The 21,868-nt window shown below is 39.3% G+C and overlaps 2 protein-coding genes across 5 annotated transcripts in view; one reads left to right on the plus strand and one right to left on the minus strand.

Annotated features, from left to right (window-relative positions):
* Nucleotides 1-15,253, minus strand: part of PANK1 (pantothenate kinase 1) — a 102,930-nt gene extending 87,677 nt beyond the window's left edge. For both annotated transcript variants that reach the window (XM_058697132.1, XM_058697131.1), the window contains exons 1-2: nucleotides 15,077-15,253; nucleotides 9,615-9,759 (exon numbers count right to left, since the gene is read on the minus strand). The gene's annotated coding sequence lies outside the window, so the exon portion shown is untranslated. The remainder of the gene's footprint in view (nucleotides 1-9,614; nucleotides 9,760-15,076) is intronic.
* A 120-nt stretch (nucleotides 15,254-15,373) lies between these two features.
* Nucleotides 15,374-21,868, plus strand: part of KIF20B (kinesin family member 20B) — a 74,744-nt gene continuing 68,249 nt past the window's right edge. For 2 of the 3 annotated variants that reach the window (XM_058697126.1, XM_058697128.1), the window contains exons 1-3: nucleotides 15,374-15,467; nucleotides 17,681-17,773; nucleotides 19,207-19,354. In XM_058697126.1, coding sequence (XP_058553109.1) covers nucleotides 19,208-19,354 — 147 coding nt within the window. In that variant the 5' untranslated portion in view covers nucleotides 15,374-15,467; nucleotides 17,681-17,773; nucleotide 19,207. Of the gene's footprint in view, nucleotides 15,551-17,680; nucleotides 17,774-19,206; nucleotides 19,355-21,868 lie in introns of all 3 variants that reach the window. The other variant, XM_058697127.1, reaches the window with a different exon arrangement.

Here is a 21,868-nt window from a genome sequence, read left to right on the forward strand (position 1 = left end):
AGTAACTTGCCCAAGGCAATGCAACCACGCTTTGTCTTTTCTGCCTCTATTCAGTCTTCTAAAATCTGGTCACTTTGTTGGACAAAGGACTTTTGTTCTGGTATTATTGTCTGCCAGGATGATTTGGGTTGAAATATTTTTAGCAAAGGAACTTGATACTCTTGGCTGTTTGACTGGCACAGTCAATAACTGAGCCCCATGCTGAATAATGTGAGGATGTCTTGGCAAGAAATGGTTACAAATGCTAAATTTATAGTCATTGAATATAGATGTTTCTTTTTGTACCAAATTATCTGTTTGGTACTTATGTGCCTAGTTACTTATTGCCCCACAATGAGCAATCAGGAAAGATGAAAGAAAACCACTCATTTCCGATTACATCCCAAACACTCCCACAAATTTCCCTTAAATATCCACTCATTTGAAAGGTTTTTGGTTTGTTTTTTAACTGTTCTACAAATTATATATCCCAACTGTGACTCAGAATTATTGTTAATCAAGTTCAGAATTAAAACATATTTTAGGCACTCTACTAATATATTTCTTTCAACTCAGAATTCATGAGAATTTTGAAGGACTTCTGTGGGTTGGGCCCTATGTCACGTGTTATTTTATAAGTTCTTTTTGGATAGCCAGCTTTTCTTACTCATTCCCATCATTCCCATATTTGTTTATGTCCTCATCAAACATTTAATACGAACTACATACAGGTTTCCCCTGCTATCTGAAAGTAGCGTTCCTATGAAATCTTCTGAGAGCCAAATGGCATAAAGCATAGAAACAATTACCATTAATTTATATGGAAAATTTTTTGAGTGTGCCCAGACCCCAGAAATAACCTCTCTTAGGCTTTTCTGATACCTTAGGATATAGCTGTCAAATGTACAGAATAAATCTAGATGAAGCACAGATGCTCCCAAACAGTTCAAAGCTACGGCCGATGAGATGCTGAGTGCAGTTCCTGAAGAAGGCGCTTGGTGGCGCCACTCTAGTTGCCGGGGCTCGTGCTGCTTCTGTAAGGGCTTAACTGTGAAACAGCTGAACACTATTTTCGCTTTTTCTCATGACAGCAAAAATCCTCTTTGGATTTCTTTTCTTTTCTTTTTAAGTTTATTTATTTATTTTGAGAGAGAGTGAGAGAGAGCACGAGGATGTGGGGGAGAGGGAAGGGGCACAGAGTCAGACTGAGGGCTTGAACTCCTGAACCCCGAGATCATGACCTGAGCAGAAATCAAGGGTTGGTCACTTATCTGACTGAGCCACTCAGCCGCTTCTGGATTTCTTTTGGTTAGTGAAAACAGTGGTAATATAGATCTTTTGTAAAAGTGAAGTGAAAAACATGAACTTCTGAAAAAGGGGGGGGGGGGGTGTGTGCCTGTATTATAGAAGGCTGAAGACTTTTGATTTGGTTCCAAGTCCTTCTCTCTTTTCACAGCATGGTTCTTAGGGCGGAGGGGTTTATGGAATGAGTTAAAGCACAGGTCCTGTCATCCCAGAAGAGTTTATACAACCTACTAAATAAATACGAGAGTGTATAAAATCCAATGAGGATTCTCTCCCTTAGGAGTGGAAGAGATCATATTCGTTAGGTGGGGTTATGTCACTCTCCTATTATTTTCCAACACTGGTCTCTCCTGTTAGATTGTAATAATAACTACTATTTAATGGGTGTTTTTGTCTGCCAGGCTGGCACAGAGAGAAGCTGGCATTTAAGAAGCATCAGATTCAGAAAGGTGTGTTGACCTTGCCTAATGTCACAAACTTCAAACTGACAGAGCTTGGAATCCACCCATCTATTTGACTATAACGCCCTACCTATTTTTCTTACTTCAACATACTCTTTCCTTTTTCTTGACCAAACATTCTGCATTCGCACTTCTCCCTTCACTGTAGTTTAATCTCCTACTTTATGGTGCATTGTTCCAAGGAGTTAACATCTCCTGGTTGCCCAACAAAAGAACAATTCAAATGACTGGTTTTGGGGAAGCCTCCTTGAACAATTAATCAAAACACATAGAAACCTACCTGATGCTTGTCTTTCTTCTACGGATTTCTATTAAGAGTTAAGCGTTGCTTTGGAACCAGAGTATTTTGGCCAGTAGTGTTGGGATATTCTGAATTAAATTAGAATGGACAGTGAAATGACTGTGCCTCTGGCTCTTTTTGGACTCTATCAAAGAATGCTCTTGGGAGAGAGTTCTATGACAGCAAATCAAAGAGCTTAAAAAAAAAGCCCACCTTAGCACTTGTCATTAGCTGGAAAGAAAAGCATCACCAAATAGCCTGAACAGTAGTGGTAGCAATGCTGATTATTTCTTAGTGTAACAAATGTTTTTTAGAAATACCAATTTTTAAAAGAGACATTGGGTAGCACTCACAGATAAAATTTTTACAAGGTTTCTCTCAGATTAGTTATATATCAGCCAATAAAGTAGTGAAACCTATTTTATCAAACCGGATCATGAGATATTTATTCTGATTATACTCAATTCCTATTTTATTTCATCCTCTGAATTATTTTTTTACCATCTCCCCATAACAACACCTGAATTTGCCAGCTGCCGGACCAATTAGTTATTAGCTATGTGACAGACATTGGCTATCTGCTCATCAACTGGGTTTCCTCTTCCCGAGTGTGTAGGAATCTCAGTGTGTAGGAAAACCGCATTTCTCATTCTCCCCTGCAGTTAGACTGGGTTCCTTCCAAAGGAATATGAGCAGCAGGAATGTACACGACTTGCAGGCCTAGTTATAAATCCTTCTGGCACCCTTATTCAAGCGGTCTCTTTGCCTTCAGATAGGTCTGCAGAGGTCAATACTGCAGATTACCAACTGAGAGGAACCAAGCCAGTATTTTCAAGGCAGTTGCCCAGCACAGTCACCCTACTCGCAACGGGGCTATGTATGAAATGAATGAGGAATAAACCAGTTGGAGCTGTTGTTTTACAGCAGCTAGCTTTAATTACCCTAATTAGCATATACCTTTATCTTCTATTAAACACAAAAAAGTTTGGTTGTGATGTCTAATGCAATTAATGACTATCTCTGAGTTTTAAGCATGCTTTGTATTATATTAAAAAATTTAATATCAGAGTTCAAATTATACATCTGTACGTTTCCTAAAGAATATCACACCTATTCCCCTACTCTTGCTTCATCAGTAACTTCTAGTTTTAGCCGGATACTACATTGCCAAAACTGCAGATGAATAAAAAATGTACTACTTTGTTTCAATTAACTAATGTAAAATTAATTATATTAGATCTGTATCATTTTAATATTGATTGCTTTTGGAAATATACAACACAGATTCTATAACTTACTTCTCAGTGTTTTTGATACTATTCCTTAAAACAGACGTTAAGACAGTTATTTAAATTGAAAAATAAAATCAGACTTTTTCTGACAAAATAAATCTTACAATGTTCGTACAAACTGATAAGACTGACAGTGAGGACTGGCTTTGTCAATTATGTTATATGACATTTTTCCATACATTCAGTAAATGAAACCTTAAAGATTTTGACATAAATATATTTCCAACATATGATGAAAGAAATTTTACAAAAAATTTTGCATTTGCACAGACATTGAAATATTTCCATTTTTACTGAGTATATTGGTTTAAATGAGTGGTGCCGAGTAAAAGAGTAAAAGATGCAATTAATAGTCACTCGTTCATTTTTGATAAAGCCTTTTTGGTGTAGTTTAAGAGTTTGAGATTCTAGAGGCTCACTCTGTTAAGCGTCTGACTTCAACTCAGGTCATGATCTCCCGGTTTGTGAGTTTGAACTCCGCATCAGGCTCTGTACTGACAGCCCAGAGCCTGGAGCCTGCTTTGGATTCTGTGTCTCCCTCTCTGTCTTCCCCTTCCCCACTCACGCTCTGTCTCTCTAAAAAATAAACATTAAAAAAAAAAAAGTTTGAGACTCTAACGTCTGTATAATAAAACTTTTTTTTAAGGTTTACATAATTAAAAAATTTTTGATGTTTATTTAGTTTTGAGAAAGAGAGAGAGAGAGCTAATTTACAGCTTTCAACAAAATTAAAAGAGGACCTAATTGAACTGTTAGGTGATAAGTCTTTAAAAATAATCTCAGATAATGAGTCACTCTTGTATTTGGCATGTAATTTGAAAGAAGTTTAAAGAATTTGGTGATGTTGTCATAAAGTCTTTCTACTCCTACATTATTTTTGTGTACAAGGCAATTATATGCTTACATATATAAAAATGAAAAACAGCAATAAAGTGGTACTCTTTTCCATTCTAGATATAATATTCTTCCATGAGCACATGAACTAATGGAAAAATAAATCCCCATTAATCCTTATAAGAGGTATATTTCTGAAAAATTCTACTTAGTTGTTTAGTAACTACCAAAAATATTTAATGTATTTATATTGTTTTAACTACTTGAATAATGATGATGATGATAATAATAATAATCATGTTAACTATAGAAGTGTGTGGGGCGCCTGGGTGGCTCAGTCGGTTAAGCGGCCGACTTTGGCTCAGGTCATGATCTCACGGTCCGTGAGTTCGAGCCCCGCGTCGGGCTCTGTGCTGACAGCTCAGAGCCTGGAGCCTGTTTCGGATTCTGTGTCTCCCTCTCTCTCTGACCCTCCCCCGTTCATGCTCTGTCTCTCTCTGTCTCAAAAATAAATAAACATTAAAAAACAAAAAACAAAAAACTATAGAAGTGTGTTTTTAACTTAGAGGGAATAAAAAAAATAAAATCTGTGTAAGAATTTTTGTTTGAGAGACACGATACGGTATTAATAGAAGCCTTTTGAACACAAACCCTTCATTAGGGTAAATTTATATTAGGGTAAAATTCTGGGAGAAATGGAGTAACAGGAGTTCTGGAAATAAAAAGGAAACAATGCTAATTTTCTGATTGTGAAAGATGAGCTTATTCATGTATTTTAAGAAAATGTGTGCTAGTCTTGAAATTGCTAATATGAGACCATACTATACTAATTATTTATAACTTGGTATTTTTTCTTGCGTATCTATTTTAAAAGATTGGCTATTTGTGCTGTGTATTCATATTCTGGCTCTGCCATTTACTAATGATGAATGCTTGGGTGTGTCACTTAATTTTTCAGAACGTTGTTTTTTTCCCCCCATATAAAATGAAAAATTTGAACCAGATCATTGGGCCCCTTATGTCCCTAATATTCTATACCTCTGTGACCAAAGGCTCAGAAATATTCCTTTAGATAACTGAAAACAAAAATTACATAAGTATGCATTTTTCTTCTTCCTTCTCATTTTCCTTCTTGCCTCCCTCTCCTTCCTCCCAATATCACTAAGGCCTTGTTGATGTATATCAAAGATTGTATTTTCTAAGGGATTTATTGAAATTGGTCTCATTATTTATCAATTAATTACGGTAATGTAATGGCTTCCCTTAACCAAAAATAGTCACACTATTCATACCATCATTATTTTCCCTAGCAATTGAAATCTGAAAAGTACAATATTTTCTATAATAAAAAGATCATATTGGCATGATCCTACTTTCTCCTTCTGAGGAAACTAGAATCTTGAAATAGCTCATCAAAACAAAACTTTTTGGCATAGATAAATGCACCAGAAAGCCTATAATTATTGTTGAATATGTATGTGAGGTCCACTAGCACTGCCGTGTGCTATTTTCAAAACAATGCAAGATATGATCTATAAATAGTGCCATTTTGGTTTTAAGTAATTCCATTTTGGCAATGGAATGCTGTGGTTTTTCTTATTCGCTATGTTATAAGCAGAAACAAAAGGTCTTGAAATGTTAGTGCTGAGCTTTTCTTTCTTGCCACACACTTCCATGTAGTTAGATCTATCCGCATCGACTTGTAGACAACTGAGATTGTTAGATTAGGGATACAAAGAGAAGGAAACAGTTAATATCCAATTGACTGACTTCCAAAAAAGGACAGAGTTAAAAAGAGAGAGCTCATGTGAAGAGATGGTTGCTGGCTGGTGACTACAGACCACCCCCACCATTTGACTGAGTATGCCACTCTGTGTAGAGGAGCCTTAAGTCCTGTTGTGATCACTGGCAGGCCTTTGCACTTGGCTTCTTGGGTCACCCAAGTGAAGGATGCCCACCTGTGCCCTAAGATTTTGCTAGGCTCCCACTTGAACTGTTGCTCTCTGCGGATTTCACCCTTGCCAATAGGACACACTTTTCAAAACACTGTGAGTTGCTTTACCACCAGAGGATACTGAAGATGAAATAGAAGCAGAAGCCCCAGCTTTGGCACTTGGAAGGGTCTAGACAGTGGGAAACCCATTCCTGGTTAAATGTGTATATATTTTTATTAGCAAATAGTAGCGTCTTAAGACTAATGAGATGGCATATAAGAATGTACACAACATTAATTCATGTATACATTCAAATAATAAACTTTTATTGAATACCTAATGAAAACTTATAATAGCTCATATTTTGAACCAGGCCCTGTGCCTGAGTACTAGGGATACTGAAAAAAGAAAAAGAAAAAGTAAAAGCTACACCATCATTGTCTTCAGGGACATTACAGGACATTAGAGGTGCATAGAACACCTGCTAGAATTCATTCACTGAACAAGTATTTATTGAGCAGCTACTATTTACCAGGCACTGTTGGAGGTACTAGGGATATAGTGGTGAATAAGATGGATGAGATCCCTGTCTCATAAGCTTACACTGTGGTGGGGAAGACATAGCATCAACAGATAAGGTAATTTCAGTTATTGTAAGTGCTACAAAGAAAGTGAAATAGGCCACTGTGGTAGAAAGTAACTGGTTGGGGGTGCGGTGAAGGGAGCAGCTTCAGGTAGGGTGGGCAAGATAGCCTCATTGGGGAAGGTATGTTTGAGATGAGCGCTGAATAATGAGAAGGAGTTAGTCATGCCAAGACCTTTGGAAAGAACAGATAGAGGGAACAGAAAGTGCAGAAACTCTCAGATGAGTACTAGTCCAGTGTGTTCTGGAAAGACGGCCAACTGCACAGTCTCTGCAGGCTCAGAAGTGGGGAGCCTCGTTCACTAAGGAGGTGATGGGGCCATATAGCTTGACACACAATAAGTGCTTAAGAAAGGAATGCATCTTTCCTCTGACATATGACCTTAAAAAATGTTTATTATAAATTTAAAGAATTTATAATGCCCTCCCTCGCTCCACGACTCCAGTCCTGCTTCCCAGAGGCAGCCACTCTTAAAATTTGTTTTTACTTCTTTTGGTAATTACCAAAATCTTTGATGTATATCAAAGATATGTATGCTCCCAATGTTATTTCTTCTTGTAATAATTATAGATATTAACTATTCACTTCCTACGATGACAAACATTTGGCTCAAGAGTCTTATGGTTATTCTTTCTTTCTCTACTGGTTACCTCTGCACCTGTACATAGTAAACTTCTATGTCCCGATCCTTCATCTCTGGACTCCCACACTGTAAGAAAGACTGAGATGTTATAGACCTGGCCCTTCCTGTTGCTTCTCTTCCTCCATTTTTCCCTCCATGTCTCTACAACCTCCTATGGCTCACAGAATATAATTCTGCGTCTCTTTAACATATCACACAGGGCCCTTTAGGATCGAGGCCCAGACGAGTTTTTTCACCTCCTATTGTTATTCATGTTAGTGATGCTCACAGTCCTACTGAACTACGTGTTCACAGTTTTTGGAAACTTTTGTGTGCTCGTGTCTTTGTTCTCATTGCCTCATGTTTTCATTGCCTAAAATGGCTTCCCTCTGCGGTTCACTACAAATCCCATTCATTCATTCTAGCCTACATGGCACTTGAAGAAATCTTCCCCTGTTGGGGCACCTGGGTGGTTCAGTTGGTTAAGCATCCTACCCTTGATTTTGGCTCAGGTCATGACCTCACGATTCATGGGTTCAAGCCCCATGCTGTGCTCTGTGCTGATAGCACTGAGTCTGCTTGGAATCCTCTCTCTCCTCCTCTCCTGCTTGTATGCACTGTCTCTGTCTGAACTAAATAAACTTAAAAAAAAAAAATCTGTTAAAAAAAGAAAAAGAAATCTTCCCTGGTAGATGACATTTATTAAATCAAAAAATATTTGAGTGGCTGTTTCATGCAAGGCACGGTCATAGATGTCAGGGCTATAGTGGACCAAGACATATACCCATGAGCTCATATTCTAGTGACTTAAGAAGAAGCAGGCTTAATAAAAATAACTACCATTATGAGACCTATTGTACTAAATAACTCACAGACACTATTTTAATCCTCACAACTTTGAGACTTGAAGAAGTGAAATCGTCTTCCTGAGGTCACTTCCTGTAAATAACAGAGCTTCTATTGAAACTCAAATCTGTCTGACTTCAGAGCTGTTACTCCAAAGCTGTATTCGCTCTGCTCTTACTACTTTTTGTACACGTCTATCATATCGTTTGTCATATTGTTTTGAAATTGTGCACGAGGTTCCCCACGTAAACCACAGGGCATAAAAAGTTATTTTTGTGACTATTTTATCAGATGGTACAAAAGTAGTACCATACTAGATGCACAGGAGAGAAATTAATGCATTCACACACTGGGTGACTTAAGAAATTAAAGATTAAATCTTTCTTGAAATCTCAGACTGATAAGGCCTTGCTTTAGACGGAAGGCTCCTTGAGGGTAGCAACATTTGCTGCATAGCATGTGCTTGACAAATTTTGGTTAAACCTGTCATTCAAACCTCTGTAATCAATACATACTCAGTTTCTGGATTGAAAAACTATGTTAGTCCTATTTTTGGAGGTGGCTTTGCACAGAAGCTAGGCACTCGGTCTTCTTTTTTTTTTTATTAAAAAAAATTTTTTTTTAACGTTTATTTATTTTTGAGACAGAGAGAGACACAGCATGAACGGGGGAGGGGCAGAGAGAGAGGGAGACACAGAATCGGAAGCAGGCTCCAGGCTCTGAGCCATCAGCCCAGAGCCTGACGCGGGGCCCGAACTCGCGGACCGCGAGATCGTGACCTGAGCTGAAGTCGGACGCTTAACCGACTGAGCCACCCAGGCGCCCCACTCGGTCTTCTTTTCATAGAATTACAGGGGTGTTGATCTAAGCTTTGAGAAGCAGTAGAATACAGTGGTTAACTGCCAGACTACCCAGATTCCAATTCCCACCCCACCGTTGACTGTTGATGTATATTTAAAAAGCGACTATTTCACACACGCCAGGCGCTTTTATAAGTACTTTACAAATAGTACCTGAATTAAACTTAACACCTTTAAGTTAACTTCTACGATAACTTTACTATTCTTTAATAGCTCCATGCCCCAGTTTTCTCTCCTGTTAAATGGGGATAGTAACAACAACAAAATACCTCACCCAGTTATTGTTAAGATTGAGTATAAAAGTGCTCAGAATACTATCTGGCACATGGAAAGTTAGCTATGATTGGTAGCTCTTACCAGCAGAGGCTGTGACGGGGGAAGGAGATCAGCTTGATGTAACTTAACAATTCCCTCTTATGCTAATGATCACTTCAAGGGGACGGATGGAATTATTTGGACTTGGGACTAAATCTGAAGCATTTCCCAGTTAAGTTGGCTCTGTTTTTACGGGAAAACGCAGTGGCTGGTGCCAAAATGGCAAATACAGGAAAAAATACCTCTGAAATCTTCCAGTTTTCTGTATCAGCTCTGCCACGTCCCAAGTCCACGTTATCATCTCTTGCTGGGATGGCTGCAATAGTCTCCTAACTGGTTCAGTGGCTCTTCTTTAGCTGTCTCTATTTGCCGCTCCAGGAGATTAACCTTTTCAAAACACAGAGGCAAATCAGATTGGATTGTGCTCATGCCAAGAACGGTCTGCTTGCTTCTCATCGCTTTTAGAATAAGGACCCAAATCAGTACTTTGTTGACTGCGTCTTGTGGGATCAAGCCTTGGCCCGTTCCCAGCAAACTTGCTTCTGGCTATCCCTCCCCAGGGTCTTCAACTCAGCCACATCAGCCTTCATTCACTGTTCAACAAATATTTATTTGATCACCATGGATTTACATTGTCATTGAGGATATATCTGAGACCAGTAGAAACAGTTCTTTGTACTCATAGAGTTTATATTTGAGGAAGCGGGGGAACAACAAAACCCAGACAAATATGCAAATAAAAAAGAGGGCCCACTGAGATAAGGTGGACAGGAAGTCTTCTCTAAGAACACACCATTACAGAGAAATCTAGAGGAAGAGCCCTGAGCCACACAACGATGGGGAGGAGAGAAATCGGATAGAGGGATCAAACTATGCAAAGGTTCATATATACTAGAGAGAACCTGGTGTGTTTAAGGTGCCCAGAGCAGATTCCCTTACTGCACAGAGAAGAAGAGAGTGAGGTTGGCTGGACGGTGATACTTGCGAGGCCTGGTAAAGAATTAGAAATTTTTTCCTTTTTCTTTTAGAAAACCTCAGAGTTATTTTTAAAAATAGAAATCATGGCACAATGTACATGATGATACCTTTCACCTCGATCCACCAATTACTAACTTTTTACCACATTTGCTTTTTTTTGTCCTATTTTCCCCATTCTCTCTATTCTTCCATTCCCTCTCACGTTCTGTTTTGGTTTTGTTTCATTTTTTGCCAAATCTTTTGAAGGTAAGTTGCTGAATACCAAAGCAAGTATCTTCTCCAGTCTTCTACAAAGTCATGAATTATCACATGCAAAAAAATCTCATACTGATTCAGTATCATCTAATATATAGTCCATATTTAAATTTCTCCATTATCCACAAAATGTTTCTTTGTAGTTACTTCTTCCTCTCTTTTTTTTAAATTTTATTTTTTAAAATTTACTTCCAAATTAGTTAGCATATAGTGAAACAATGATTTCAGGAGTAGATTCCTTAATGCCCCTTACCCACTTAGCCCATCCCTGCTCCCACAACCCCTCCAGTAACCCTCAGTTTGTTCTCCATATTTATGAATCTCTTCTGTTTTGTCCCCCTCCCTATTTTCATATTATTTTTGTTTCCCTTCCCTTATGTTCATCTGTTTTGTCTCTTAAAGTCCTCATATGAGTGAAGTCATATGATTTTTGTCTTTCTCTAATTTCACCTAGCATAATACCCTCCAGTTCCATCCACATAGCTGCAAATGGCAAGATTTCATTCTTTTTGATTGCCAAGTAATACTCCATTGTATGTATATACCACATCTTCTTTATCCATTCATCCATCGATGGAAATTTGGGCTCTTTCCATACTTTGGCTATTGTCGATAGTGCTGCTATAAACATGGGAGTGCACGTGTCCCTTCGAAACAGCACACCTATATCCCTTGAATAAATGCCTAGTAGTGTAATTGCTGGGTCGTAGGGTAGTTCTATTTTTAGTTTTTTGAGGAACCTCCATACTGTTTTCCAGAGTGGCTGCACCAGCTTGCATTCCCATGTAGTTACTTCTTCAAAAAAAAAATCTGTGACCTGTCAGAAGGGCTAACATTAACAACTCAGGCAACAACAGATGTTGGCGAAGATTCAGAGAAAGAGGATCTCTTTCGCACTGCTGGTGGGAATGCAAACTGGTGCAGCCACTCTGGAAAACAGTATGGAGGTTCCACAAAAAATAAAAATAGAACTACCCTACGACCCAGCAATTGCACTACTCGGCATTTATCCAAGGGATACAGGTGTGCTGTTTCGAAGGGACACATGCACCCCCATGTTTATATTAGTGCTATCGACAATAGCTAAAGTATGGAAAGAGCCCAAACATCTATCAATGGATGAATGGATAAAGAAGATGTGGTATATATATCTATATCTATACACACACACACACACACACACACACACACACACACACACACACACACAATGGAGTATTACTCGGCAATCAAAAAGAATGAAATCTTGCCATTTGCAGCTATGTGGATGGAACTGGAGGGTATTATGTTAAGCGAAACTGGTCAGAGAAAGACAAAAATCATATGACTTCACTCATATGAGGACTTTAAGAGACAAAACAGATGAACATAAGGGAAGGGAAGCAAAAATCATATAAAAACAGGGAGGGGGACAAAACATAAGAGACTCTTAAATATGGAAAACAGAGGGTTACTGGAGGGGTTGTGAGGGGTGGGGGACGGGCTAAATGGGTAAGGGGCATTAAGGAATCTACTCCTGAAATCATTGTTGTACTATATGCTAACTAACTTGGATGTAAATTAAAAAAATAAATTAAATAAAGATAAAAAAATCTGTGAACCAATCAAGATTTATGAATTTCATTTGTAAGTTTTGTCTCCTGACTAAAGCACTCCTTTACCTTGTTTTTTTCTTTTTCCCTGACACTGACATTTTTTCCCTGACGCTTTTTGAAGAACCTAGGCCTGCTGTCTTGTAAAGTGTTCTATATTCTTTTCATTTTGTTTTGTTTCCTCATAATTAGACTTAAACATTTCTGGCACAGGTATCATTAGGTGATAGATCACTCCATCATTGGTGATGCTAAAGTTTCCTCATTTGGTTAAGGTATGTCCAATAAATAAACCTGTACATTGTAAAATTCCCCTTTCCCTTCTAATTATGAATTACTCTCTAGGACATTCTTTGAGATAGTGTTAATGTCCTGTTCCCCAACAACCTTTCAGCCAAAGATTTTAGCATCTTTTATCCATTGTTTTAGCATGTATTCATAAGGCTTACTCCTATCAATTTTTACACTGGGAGTTGCAAAATGGAGATTTCCCATTTCCTGCTTCATTTGTATTCATTAATTGACATTCTTGTGTAAAGAACTTTTCATGTTTATTCCATTTCTCCTTCTGTCTCTCATGGAAAGAACGTTAAAAAAATGAAATCTGTTTCAATCTCTCGCCATCATTATTCTTTTTGATGTTCAAATTGTTTCAAGTATGGTCAACAGAGGCTCCTTTAAGCTAGGTCCAGTATCCTTTGAAATGACTCTGTGAATCTCTAAGGACTTCTTTGCTTTCTGACAAGAGTGTTCCAGGTTTGCTTTGTAATTCCTTGCTCCGGATGAGAATCAGCCTTCTCTCCAAGGAGCACTGATTCGTTTTAGGGATGAGAATGGTATTTAGAAACCACTTGGGTGGCTTGGTGCTAGTGTGCTCATTGTTACTGGGGTGTCAGAGTTTCTATGCCTCTAAGCCCTGTCAATGGACCAACTGAGATTAAAAAAAAAAAAAAAAAAAGAAATCACAACTTTATTCTACTAATGCCGATTCAAATCCAACACTCTGGGATTCTTCCTTAGCTTCTATCATTCCATATTTGTTATCTCCCTTCTCCCACAGTGAGAAACTTGGTTCCAAACAACATGAGTATATATTCACTTGTTTGCTTTTCCCAATAATGCATGCATAGTAGTTTCAAAACTACTATACCAATACCCTTTTCAACATCAAACTTACTAAGTGAAGTTATTGATTTCTTTGTACTTTTTGCTCTTACGCTGTATTCCAGAACTCCTAACCCCAGTTCATGGAGTACTGTACTCAAGTGATTGAATGAACTCTGTATGGTTGTGCTGGCATTTTGATACACAGGTATGTTCAGGTCTTTTTGGTATTAAGTTTTAGGGCTTGCTTTTATTTCCACTGTTTTAGACTTAATGTTTTGAAAGGGCAAAACTATATTTAAAAAAACAAAAGGTTATTCAGAGAAATCAAACTGCCATCACTAATCCTTGCATAACATTCCCACTATAGGTGACCATTTTCAGCTAATTTTCTTATTTAGTTTTTGAGTTTATCTCTTAAAAAACAAGAAAAAAATGTGTGTGTGTGGTATATATCTATGTAGAGTTTCATTTTTCCTTTCTTACACAAAAGTTAGTGTATTTTGTATATTCTTTTGCATCTGTTTACTAAAAAATATAAATATGATTTTCTTAAACATTTTTAAAAAATGTTTATTTATTTTTGAGAGGGAGAAAGAGAGACCGTGAGCAGAGGAGGGTCAGAGAGAGACACACACAGAATCTGAAGCAGGCTCCAGGATCTGAGCGGTCAGCACAGAGCCCCACGCCAGGCTTGAGCTCAGGAGCAGTGAGATCATGACCTGAGCTGAAGTCGAAGTTTCAACCGACTGAGCTACCCAGGCGCCCCTCATTCAGCTGCGTTTAAATCCCAGCTCCCCCATTAATAACCATATGCTTTTTGGCAAATTACTTAACTATATGAAGTCAGCTTCCTCAGAATCTATAAAATGGGGATGATAATGTTATTTACCTCAAAAGGTTGTTCTCAGGATCGGTAAGATGATCCATTTTATAAGCTTAGCACCAGCACAAGGTAAACGCTTAATTAACCTTAGCAGTTACATTTTTCTTTAAAATCAAGTACACCAGGGAGAGACGGCCTCAGTAATAAATGCTTGACATGACTATTACAGCACCACACTCGGAAGAAGAGGATCACTTTAAAAGAGGCAGAGGAGGCTGTACTGGCTCTGAACATTTTGGGCAAAGACCTTGCCTATGCATGGAATTTAGACTGTCAAAGCACAGCGCCTCGCAGCGGTAGGTGCTTTATACTCTCAGAATGAGAAAGAAAAAAAGGAAGGAAGGAAGAAAGAAAGAGGAAGAAAGAAAAAGAAAGAGAGAGAGAAAGAAAGAAAATGCTTATACGAGTCTACTCTGGGAAAAACTCATTTCATCCACGAGGGCGGCTGGGGATGACATATGGGGTCACGCAGCAAGGGAAGTGGCCCTTCGGGTGCGGGCAGCGCTAGTTCTTTTTTTTTTTTTTTTTTTTTTTTTTTTTCAATATTTTTTATTTATTTTTGGGACAGAGAGAGACAGAGCATGAACGGGGGAGGGGCAGAGAGAGAGGGAGACACAGAATCGGAAACAGGCTCCAGGCTCCGAGCCATCAGCCCAGAGCCTGACGCGGGGCTCGAACTCACGGACCGCGAGATCGTGACCTGGCTGAAGTCGGACGCTTAACCGACTGCGCCACCCAGGCGCCCCCGGGCAGCGCTAGTTCTAAGCGACTCTCGGGACAAGTAGGTCTGCTCCCGCCCGCAGGGACCGGACCGGGCGGAGGCTAGCCCCCATTCCTCGGCCCGTCCCTGGGGGAGTCGCGGGGCTAAGTGTGGTGGCAGCGGCCTCACCTCCAGGCCTTCGCTGTCTTGTCTCCACGACGGTATCCGAGATTGGCGTCCGTGCCAACGGAGGTGGTACCCGCCGCAACCACCAGGCAGCGTCCCATCCCTCGCGGCACGGCGGGCTTTGCGGGAAGCTCCGATCCCCCGCACGCAGACCACCCACCGGCCCCATAGCCCATCACTTGCGGGCGATCAGAGATCCGCCCCAGATTTGAAAGCTCCTTCCGGGACCTAGTGGGAAGCCCACGGCTGGAGCCTCTGCGATCCTAGGCGCCGTTCCGGAAGCCCCGCCCACTCCCAGCGTGCACTGCGGTGGCTTGGCCGCCATTGTTTGAATTTGAAAAAGAAAACATCGTGGTGCTGCTCGCGGATCTGGCAGGTCTGGCAACTTGTGCAGGTGAAGAGGTGGGCCCAGTTGAGGGTGCGAGGTGGCTGACTGCGCCAATACCAGACTTGAGGCTGGGAAACGGTGCTGGCAGTGTGAGTACCTTCCTAGGGGATCGCGACGCCCCTGAGGTTACTCTCGGGAAACTGGGTTGCAGAGCGATGGGTGCTCCTAGGGCACCGTGGGCACCGCCTGAGCATCGCAGGGTTGAGCCATACTACTTGGGTTGGGGCTTAAATGTCGTCTCCACCGCATATTAGCTGAGTGAGGCAAGGCAACGTATTTTCTCTCTCTGGGTCTCAGTTTCCTCATGTGTTAAAAGAGGTAGTCAGAATAATATTTAACCTCTTCCGGCTCTTGTGAAGATAAAATAATATGTAAAGTTGTTAGAAACGGTGCCAGTATATAGTAGGCACCAAGTGTTTGCAATTAGTGTTTTTTGTTATTGCTGCTGCTGTTGTTGGGGCGCTGGCCTCCATTGCCAGGCCTAGTTTTCTGGATCCCGGAGGTGAGCAGTTTGCTTGGCAGATGATATGACCTCTTTTTTGGGGGATGGTGGGGGGAAGCCCTGTCTGGCTGTAGGTGCTTTTATTTCCACGCTGCTTCCACTACCAGGGGTTTGCCCTTTGGGGCTTTTTAGTACCAAGCGGAAGAGGTGTGTGTGGCAAATGTGAAGACTACTGTCATCCCCCAGTTTAGAATGTTTCCCCCAACTCGTTCTACTTCCTGCTTCAGTGATTCCTTCCTGACACAACTCTAATGTTCCTTGCTGAAGGATTAGTTGACAATCCTAAATTCATGCCTTAAGCAATCTTTGCTTAAGGTGATCAGATTCAGATTCACTTTTTTTTTTTTAAATTAAAAAAGATGTTTTAATGTTTGTTTATTTGAGAGAGAGAGAGCTAGCAGGGGAGAGTCAGAGAGAGGGAGAGAGAGATTCCCAAGCAGGCTCCCTATTGTCAGCGTGGAGCCCTACAGGTGGGGCTGGATCCCACTAACCCTGAGATATGACCCAAGCTGAAACCAAGAGTCTGATGCTCAGACTGAGACAGCCAGGCACCCAAGGTTTACTTTTGCTTTTTTTTTTTTTTAATTTTTTTTTCAACGTTTTTTATTTATTTTTGGGACAGAGAGAGACAGAGCATGAACGGGGGAGGGGCAGAGAGAGAGGGAGACACAGAATCGGAAACAGGCTCCAGGCTCCGAGCCGTCAGCCCAGAGCCTGACGCGGGGCTCGAACTCACGGACCGCGAGATTGTGACCTGGCTGAAGTCGGACGCTTAACCGACTGCGCCACCCAGGCGCCCCTACTTTTGCTTTTAAAACGAGGTAGCATGTTTACCCAGAAGCCGCGGTAACAGTCTATGTGTTTTATTAGATCTCCACGACCCAGGACTTCAAGTTGCAAGATCCTATAAAGGATTCCTCTATTAGGAGGAGGGTTCTTTTGAAACTGTATTTTGTGGATGGCATTCAGAAACCTCATTCAGTAGTATATTTGTTATTTTTCACAAGTGTTCAGCCATGGAATCTCACTGGAGAGAAGATAAAAAGATTCACATTCTCAGTCGTGGGAACAGCCTTTGAAACAGGTCTTGAACCCTGCTGTTGCTAAACATAATATCACTAAAAAAGTAGTACCAATTTTTTTTGATATAGAGGATTTTATTATTATAATTTAAGTCATTAGGGAATTTTTATCCTCATACATCTCTGAATATGTTGTAGGGGATACAGAGTAGTTCTTCTTGCCCTCAAGAGATTTCTAGTCTAGTTAGGAAGAAGTTAACTTCTCACACTTAAATACAAGTTAACCAGAAGTTCAGGTTGTGACAGTATATGTCAACAATTTTATAAATGTTAAGAGGTAGTTCATTGAAACTGAACTATGAACAAGTACAAACTACTATAACCTTGCTTTTTAAAAGAGGTATAAATATTCTTTTTGATTCAGTAATTTAATAGAAGGCTTATCATTTTTTTTTAATAATTGAAGGCAAAGAATGAAATTTATCTTCCAATTTCCTGGGTATTTCTGTAAAATCTGACTTATGCAATGTCAAGCCAGTGCTTTAATGTTTTTGCAAACTTCTCTACGTTCTAGATTAGTGGTTATTTCCACTCTATCAGATACCCTTTTTCTTAATTTTCACCCATACATTGGGTGTTTGAAATATTCTATCAAACTGCATTTTAAATAATTATTTCATTTTTATTTATCACAGTATTTATCACTGACAATACAATAAAGACAAAAGCAACCAAGATACTAAAGTGTATGGTTGGTTGATCCTGCAGTTTCCTGGGCTTTGTTGAAGGTAAATAATTTCCTTTGTCTTTTTGAGATTTAGGAAAAACAGAAAAACAAAAACAACTCTGTTGTATTGAGTTTGTGGGTTTCAGGGCTGATCTAGGAAAAAGATATGACCACAGTATATCAGTATCACACAGGAACTTTATTGGGATAGCACTTTGACAGGATTACATGGGAGAGAGGTCCACCCCAGCATGAAATCTTTCAGAAGCTAGAGTGAAGGACCACCACATAGAAGGGGGAAAAGGTAAAGGAACCTAGGGGGTTGGGAGGGGACTGAGAGGAGAATTAGACTTGGGGGTTTTTGGTCTTAAGTGGTGTTGTTACTCAGAAGCACAGTGGGGAGTGAGTACCTGAGTCATCCAGCTCCTAGGGGCATCAGTGGCTTGGGTTTTTATAGTCCTGAATTTGTCTCTGCGAGCAGAAGTTGGGTGCAGTTTCGTGGGATGTGCAAACTAGTTATGCTCTGGTTGACTTGAAAAAAAGAAAAAAGATTATTTGGGCTATATTAAAAGCAAATTGATGTGTAAAAATTTTAACTTGGCACCTAATAGGTTTTTGAACTAACATTCCTGGCGTTCTGTGAAGAAGTAAACAACACAGGGCCAATATACAGGGGCCATCTTTGGCTTATATAATATGTATGGATGCCCATTACTCTTTGCTTGAGCCAGGAACCCTAGTTTGGGAATCACTGTTCTTTTGTTTCATAATACTGTCAAAGAACATCAAGGAGCTCTCTTTCTCCCTGCTATTATGCACCTAGTAGATTGTCAATAATTATTTGAATGTTAAATTGTTTTTGGTTAAAGTTACCTGTAAGTTTACGTTTAAGTTTAGTGCCTTGATGTTTAGTTGTAATACTTTGATACATTATTCCATATTCACCTTAATTTTTAGCACCTACAATGTGTCAGGTACTGTTTTTGAATGCGGTCACATACATTATTTCACTTTTCACTTGCATTATTTGGAAGAATTCAGTTGAAAGAATTCAATTGTCCAGATAACTGAATTTAACTCATAAATGCTAAAACATTACGAAGGCTTATAACTAACATTTTCAGAAGACATTAAATAACTAAAGTAACACAAGATTATTATTTACTCTATAATTATTTGATTTCGGAGAGGATTTCAGGCAGAGATTGAATGTTTTATATTGTCTTACTTAATGGACTACCTTTACTCATGAAATCTCTGGCTGAATCGACCTATAAGTTGGATCATATGAATAGTAGTGGCAGGCTCTGTTCAATATTACTTGATTCGGAATCTTTATAATTTTGATCATTTGTCGTGTTATAGATGTAATGTTCCCCTCTCTAGAAATCTAGTTATGGGGGTTATTAGTGGGCTGGACTCAGACATTTTAAACTATGAGTGGCTTATATGCTAATTTATTAAAATTATCTAAAATTACTGTTATTCTTGCAGAATGGAATCTAATTTAAATCAAGATGGAGTGCCTAGACCATCCTATGTTTTTAGTGCTGACCCAATTGCAAGACCTTCGGAAATAAATTTTGATGGCGTTAAGCTTAATCTCTCTCATGAATTTTCCTTAGTTGCTTCAAATACTGAGGTAAGTACAAGGAAAGCATTATGCTGATTGAGTGGAAATGTGTGTGGTGTGCACACACTTGCAGACAGGTATGACCAGAGCTTTCCAGACTTTGTGGGTTTAAGGCAACCTTCTATCTCGGTGATTTTTTCATGGTGCCCTAAATACATACCAGTTCTTCCAAGTAGTGGTCCGAGCAACTTAATATATAACTATACCTTAACCTAGAGCCATTTGAAAAATATTAACGTAAATGAAAACAAAATTGTTTTTCTTTAATTACCAGAGTTATTTGCTGTAAGGATATGTATATCTTTTGTGCACATCATAGCTTCTCAGGCTTTGGAATCAGATTAGATATTGCCAACCTTATTTCCTGTTCTTCAGTGTTTTGGGGTAGTACTTGTTTTTTATCATAGCAACCACTGAAGAATCCAGCTTCACCAAGATATGACATCAAAAGAAATGGTATGATCTAAGGTGGCAACTGTGAACTATTTTGAACTAATAGTTCACGGTGTTCAACATGTTAAGTACTGCCATGATTTCCTCAAAAATGTAAGACATTCCACTATGCCCCTAGGAATTGCATGCCTTACTTAAAGTAAACTAACTCAGTAGTGTTTAAAAAGTAAAAATCCTTCCTTCTACCACCGTACCTACTACCACTGTTTGTTTTGTGTCTTTGTAAACTTTATTTATTTTTTAAAGTTTTATTTGAGAGAGAGCGAGCGAGCGAGTAAGTGAGCATGACTGGGGGAGGGGCAGAGAGAGAGGGAAAGAGATAATCATAAGCAGGCTGCACACTGTCAGCACAGAGCTGCTGGGCTTGATTTCATGAATCATGAGATCATGACCTGAACTGAAATCAAGTGTCCGATGCTTAACCTACTGAGCCACCCAGGCGCCCCACACTGCCTTGAGTACCATAGCTTTATAGAATGTCTTGAAGTTGGATGGTGGCAGTCTACCAACTTTGTTCTTGTCTTTAATTTATATTGGCTTTTCTGGGTAGTCTAAATTTAGTTTTAGCCATTCTAATAGATATATATTGGTATCAAGTTGGTATTTGCATTTAATAACTAAATGTGTTGAATATGATTTCATGTGCTTATTTGTCATTAGTGTATTTTTGGTAAAGTGTCAGTTTAAATCTTTCCCCATTTAAAAAAATTGGATTGTTTGTTTTTATATTATTATTTAATTTTAAGTGTTCTTTATATTTTTCAGATGCATTTGTTTATCAGATATATGCTTTATAAATATTTTTTCCTAGTCTGTGGGTTGCCTATCCTCTGTTGACAGTATTTTTTGAACAACAGAAGTTTTTTGTTTTTATTTTAATGTTTGTTTGTTTTTTAAATTTATTTTTGAGACAGAGAGAGACAGAGCATGAGCAGGGGAGGGGCAGACAGAAAGGGAGACACAGAATCCGAAGCAGGCTCCAGGCTCTGAGTTGTCAGCACAGAGCCTGACGCCGGGCTCGAACTCATGGACTGTGAGATCATGACCTGAGCTGAAGTCGGATGCTCAACTGACTGAGCCACCGAGGCGTCCCTGTTTTTTGTTTTTTAAAAAAAGAGTTAGCTAACTCTTGGCTTTGGGAATAGATTCCCATGATTCGTCACATACATGCAACACCCAGTGCTCATCCCACCCAGCAAGTGCCCTCCTCAGTGCCCATCACCCATTTTCCCCACCCCCATCAACCCTCAGTTTGCTCCCTGTATTTAAAGAGTCTCCTATGGTTTGCCTCCCTCTCTGTTTGTAGTTATATATTTTTTTCTTTCCCTTCCCCCCTAATGTTCTGTTAAGTTTCTTAACTTCCACATATGAGTGAAATTGTCTTTCTCTGATTGACCTATTTCACTTACGTACCCTCCAGTTCCATCCATGTTGTTGCAGATGGCAAGATTTCATTCTTTTTCATTGCCAAGTAGTATTCTATTGTGTGTGTGTGTGTGTGTGTGTGTGTGTGTGTGTGTGTGTGTGTGTGTCTATACACACACACACACCACATCTTCATCTTCTGTCTTCATTCATCAGTTGATGGATATTTGGGCTCTTTCCATGATTTGGCTGTTGTTGATAGCACTGCTATAAACATTGGGGTACATGTGCCCCTATGAATCAGTACTCCTGTGTCCTTTGGATAAATTCCTAGTAGTGCTATTGTTGGGTTATAGGGTAATTATATTTTTAATTTTTTGAGGAACCTCCACATTGTTTTCCAGAGTGGCTGCACCAGTTTATAGTCCCACCAACAATGCAAGAGGGGAAAACAGAAGTTTTTAATTTCATCAATGTTTTCTATTGTGGATTGTCCTTTTGGTGTGATACCTAAGAAATCTTTGCCTAACTCAAGTCCACAAAGATTTTCTTCTATGTGTTCTTTTAGAAGTTTTACAGTTTTAGTTTTACATTTAGGATATGATCCATTTTGAATTTTTATAAACAATGTGAAGCATGTATCCAAATCCTTATTTTTTTTTTATGTATAGATATCTAATTGTTCTAGCATGATTTGCTGAAAAA

This window comes from Neofelis nebulosa, chromosome 13 (assembly GCF_028018385.1).
Source record: "Neofelis nebulosa isolate mNeoNeb1 chromosome 13, mNeoNeb1.pri, whole genome shotgun sequence".
NCBI lineage: Eukaryota > Metazoa > Chordata > Mammalia > Carnivora > Felidae > Neofelis > Neofelis nebulosa.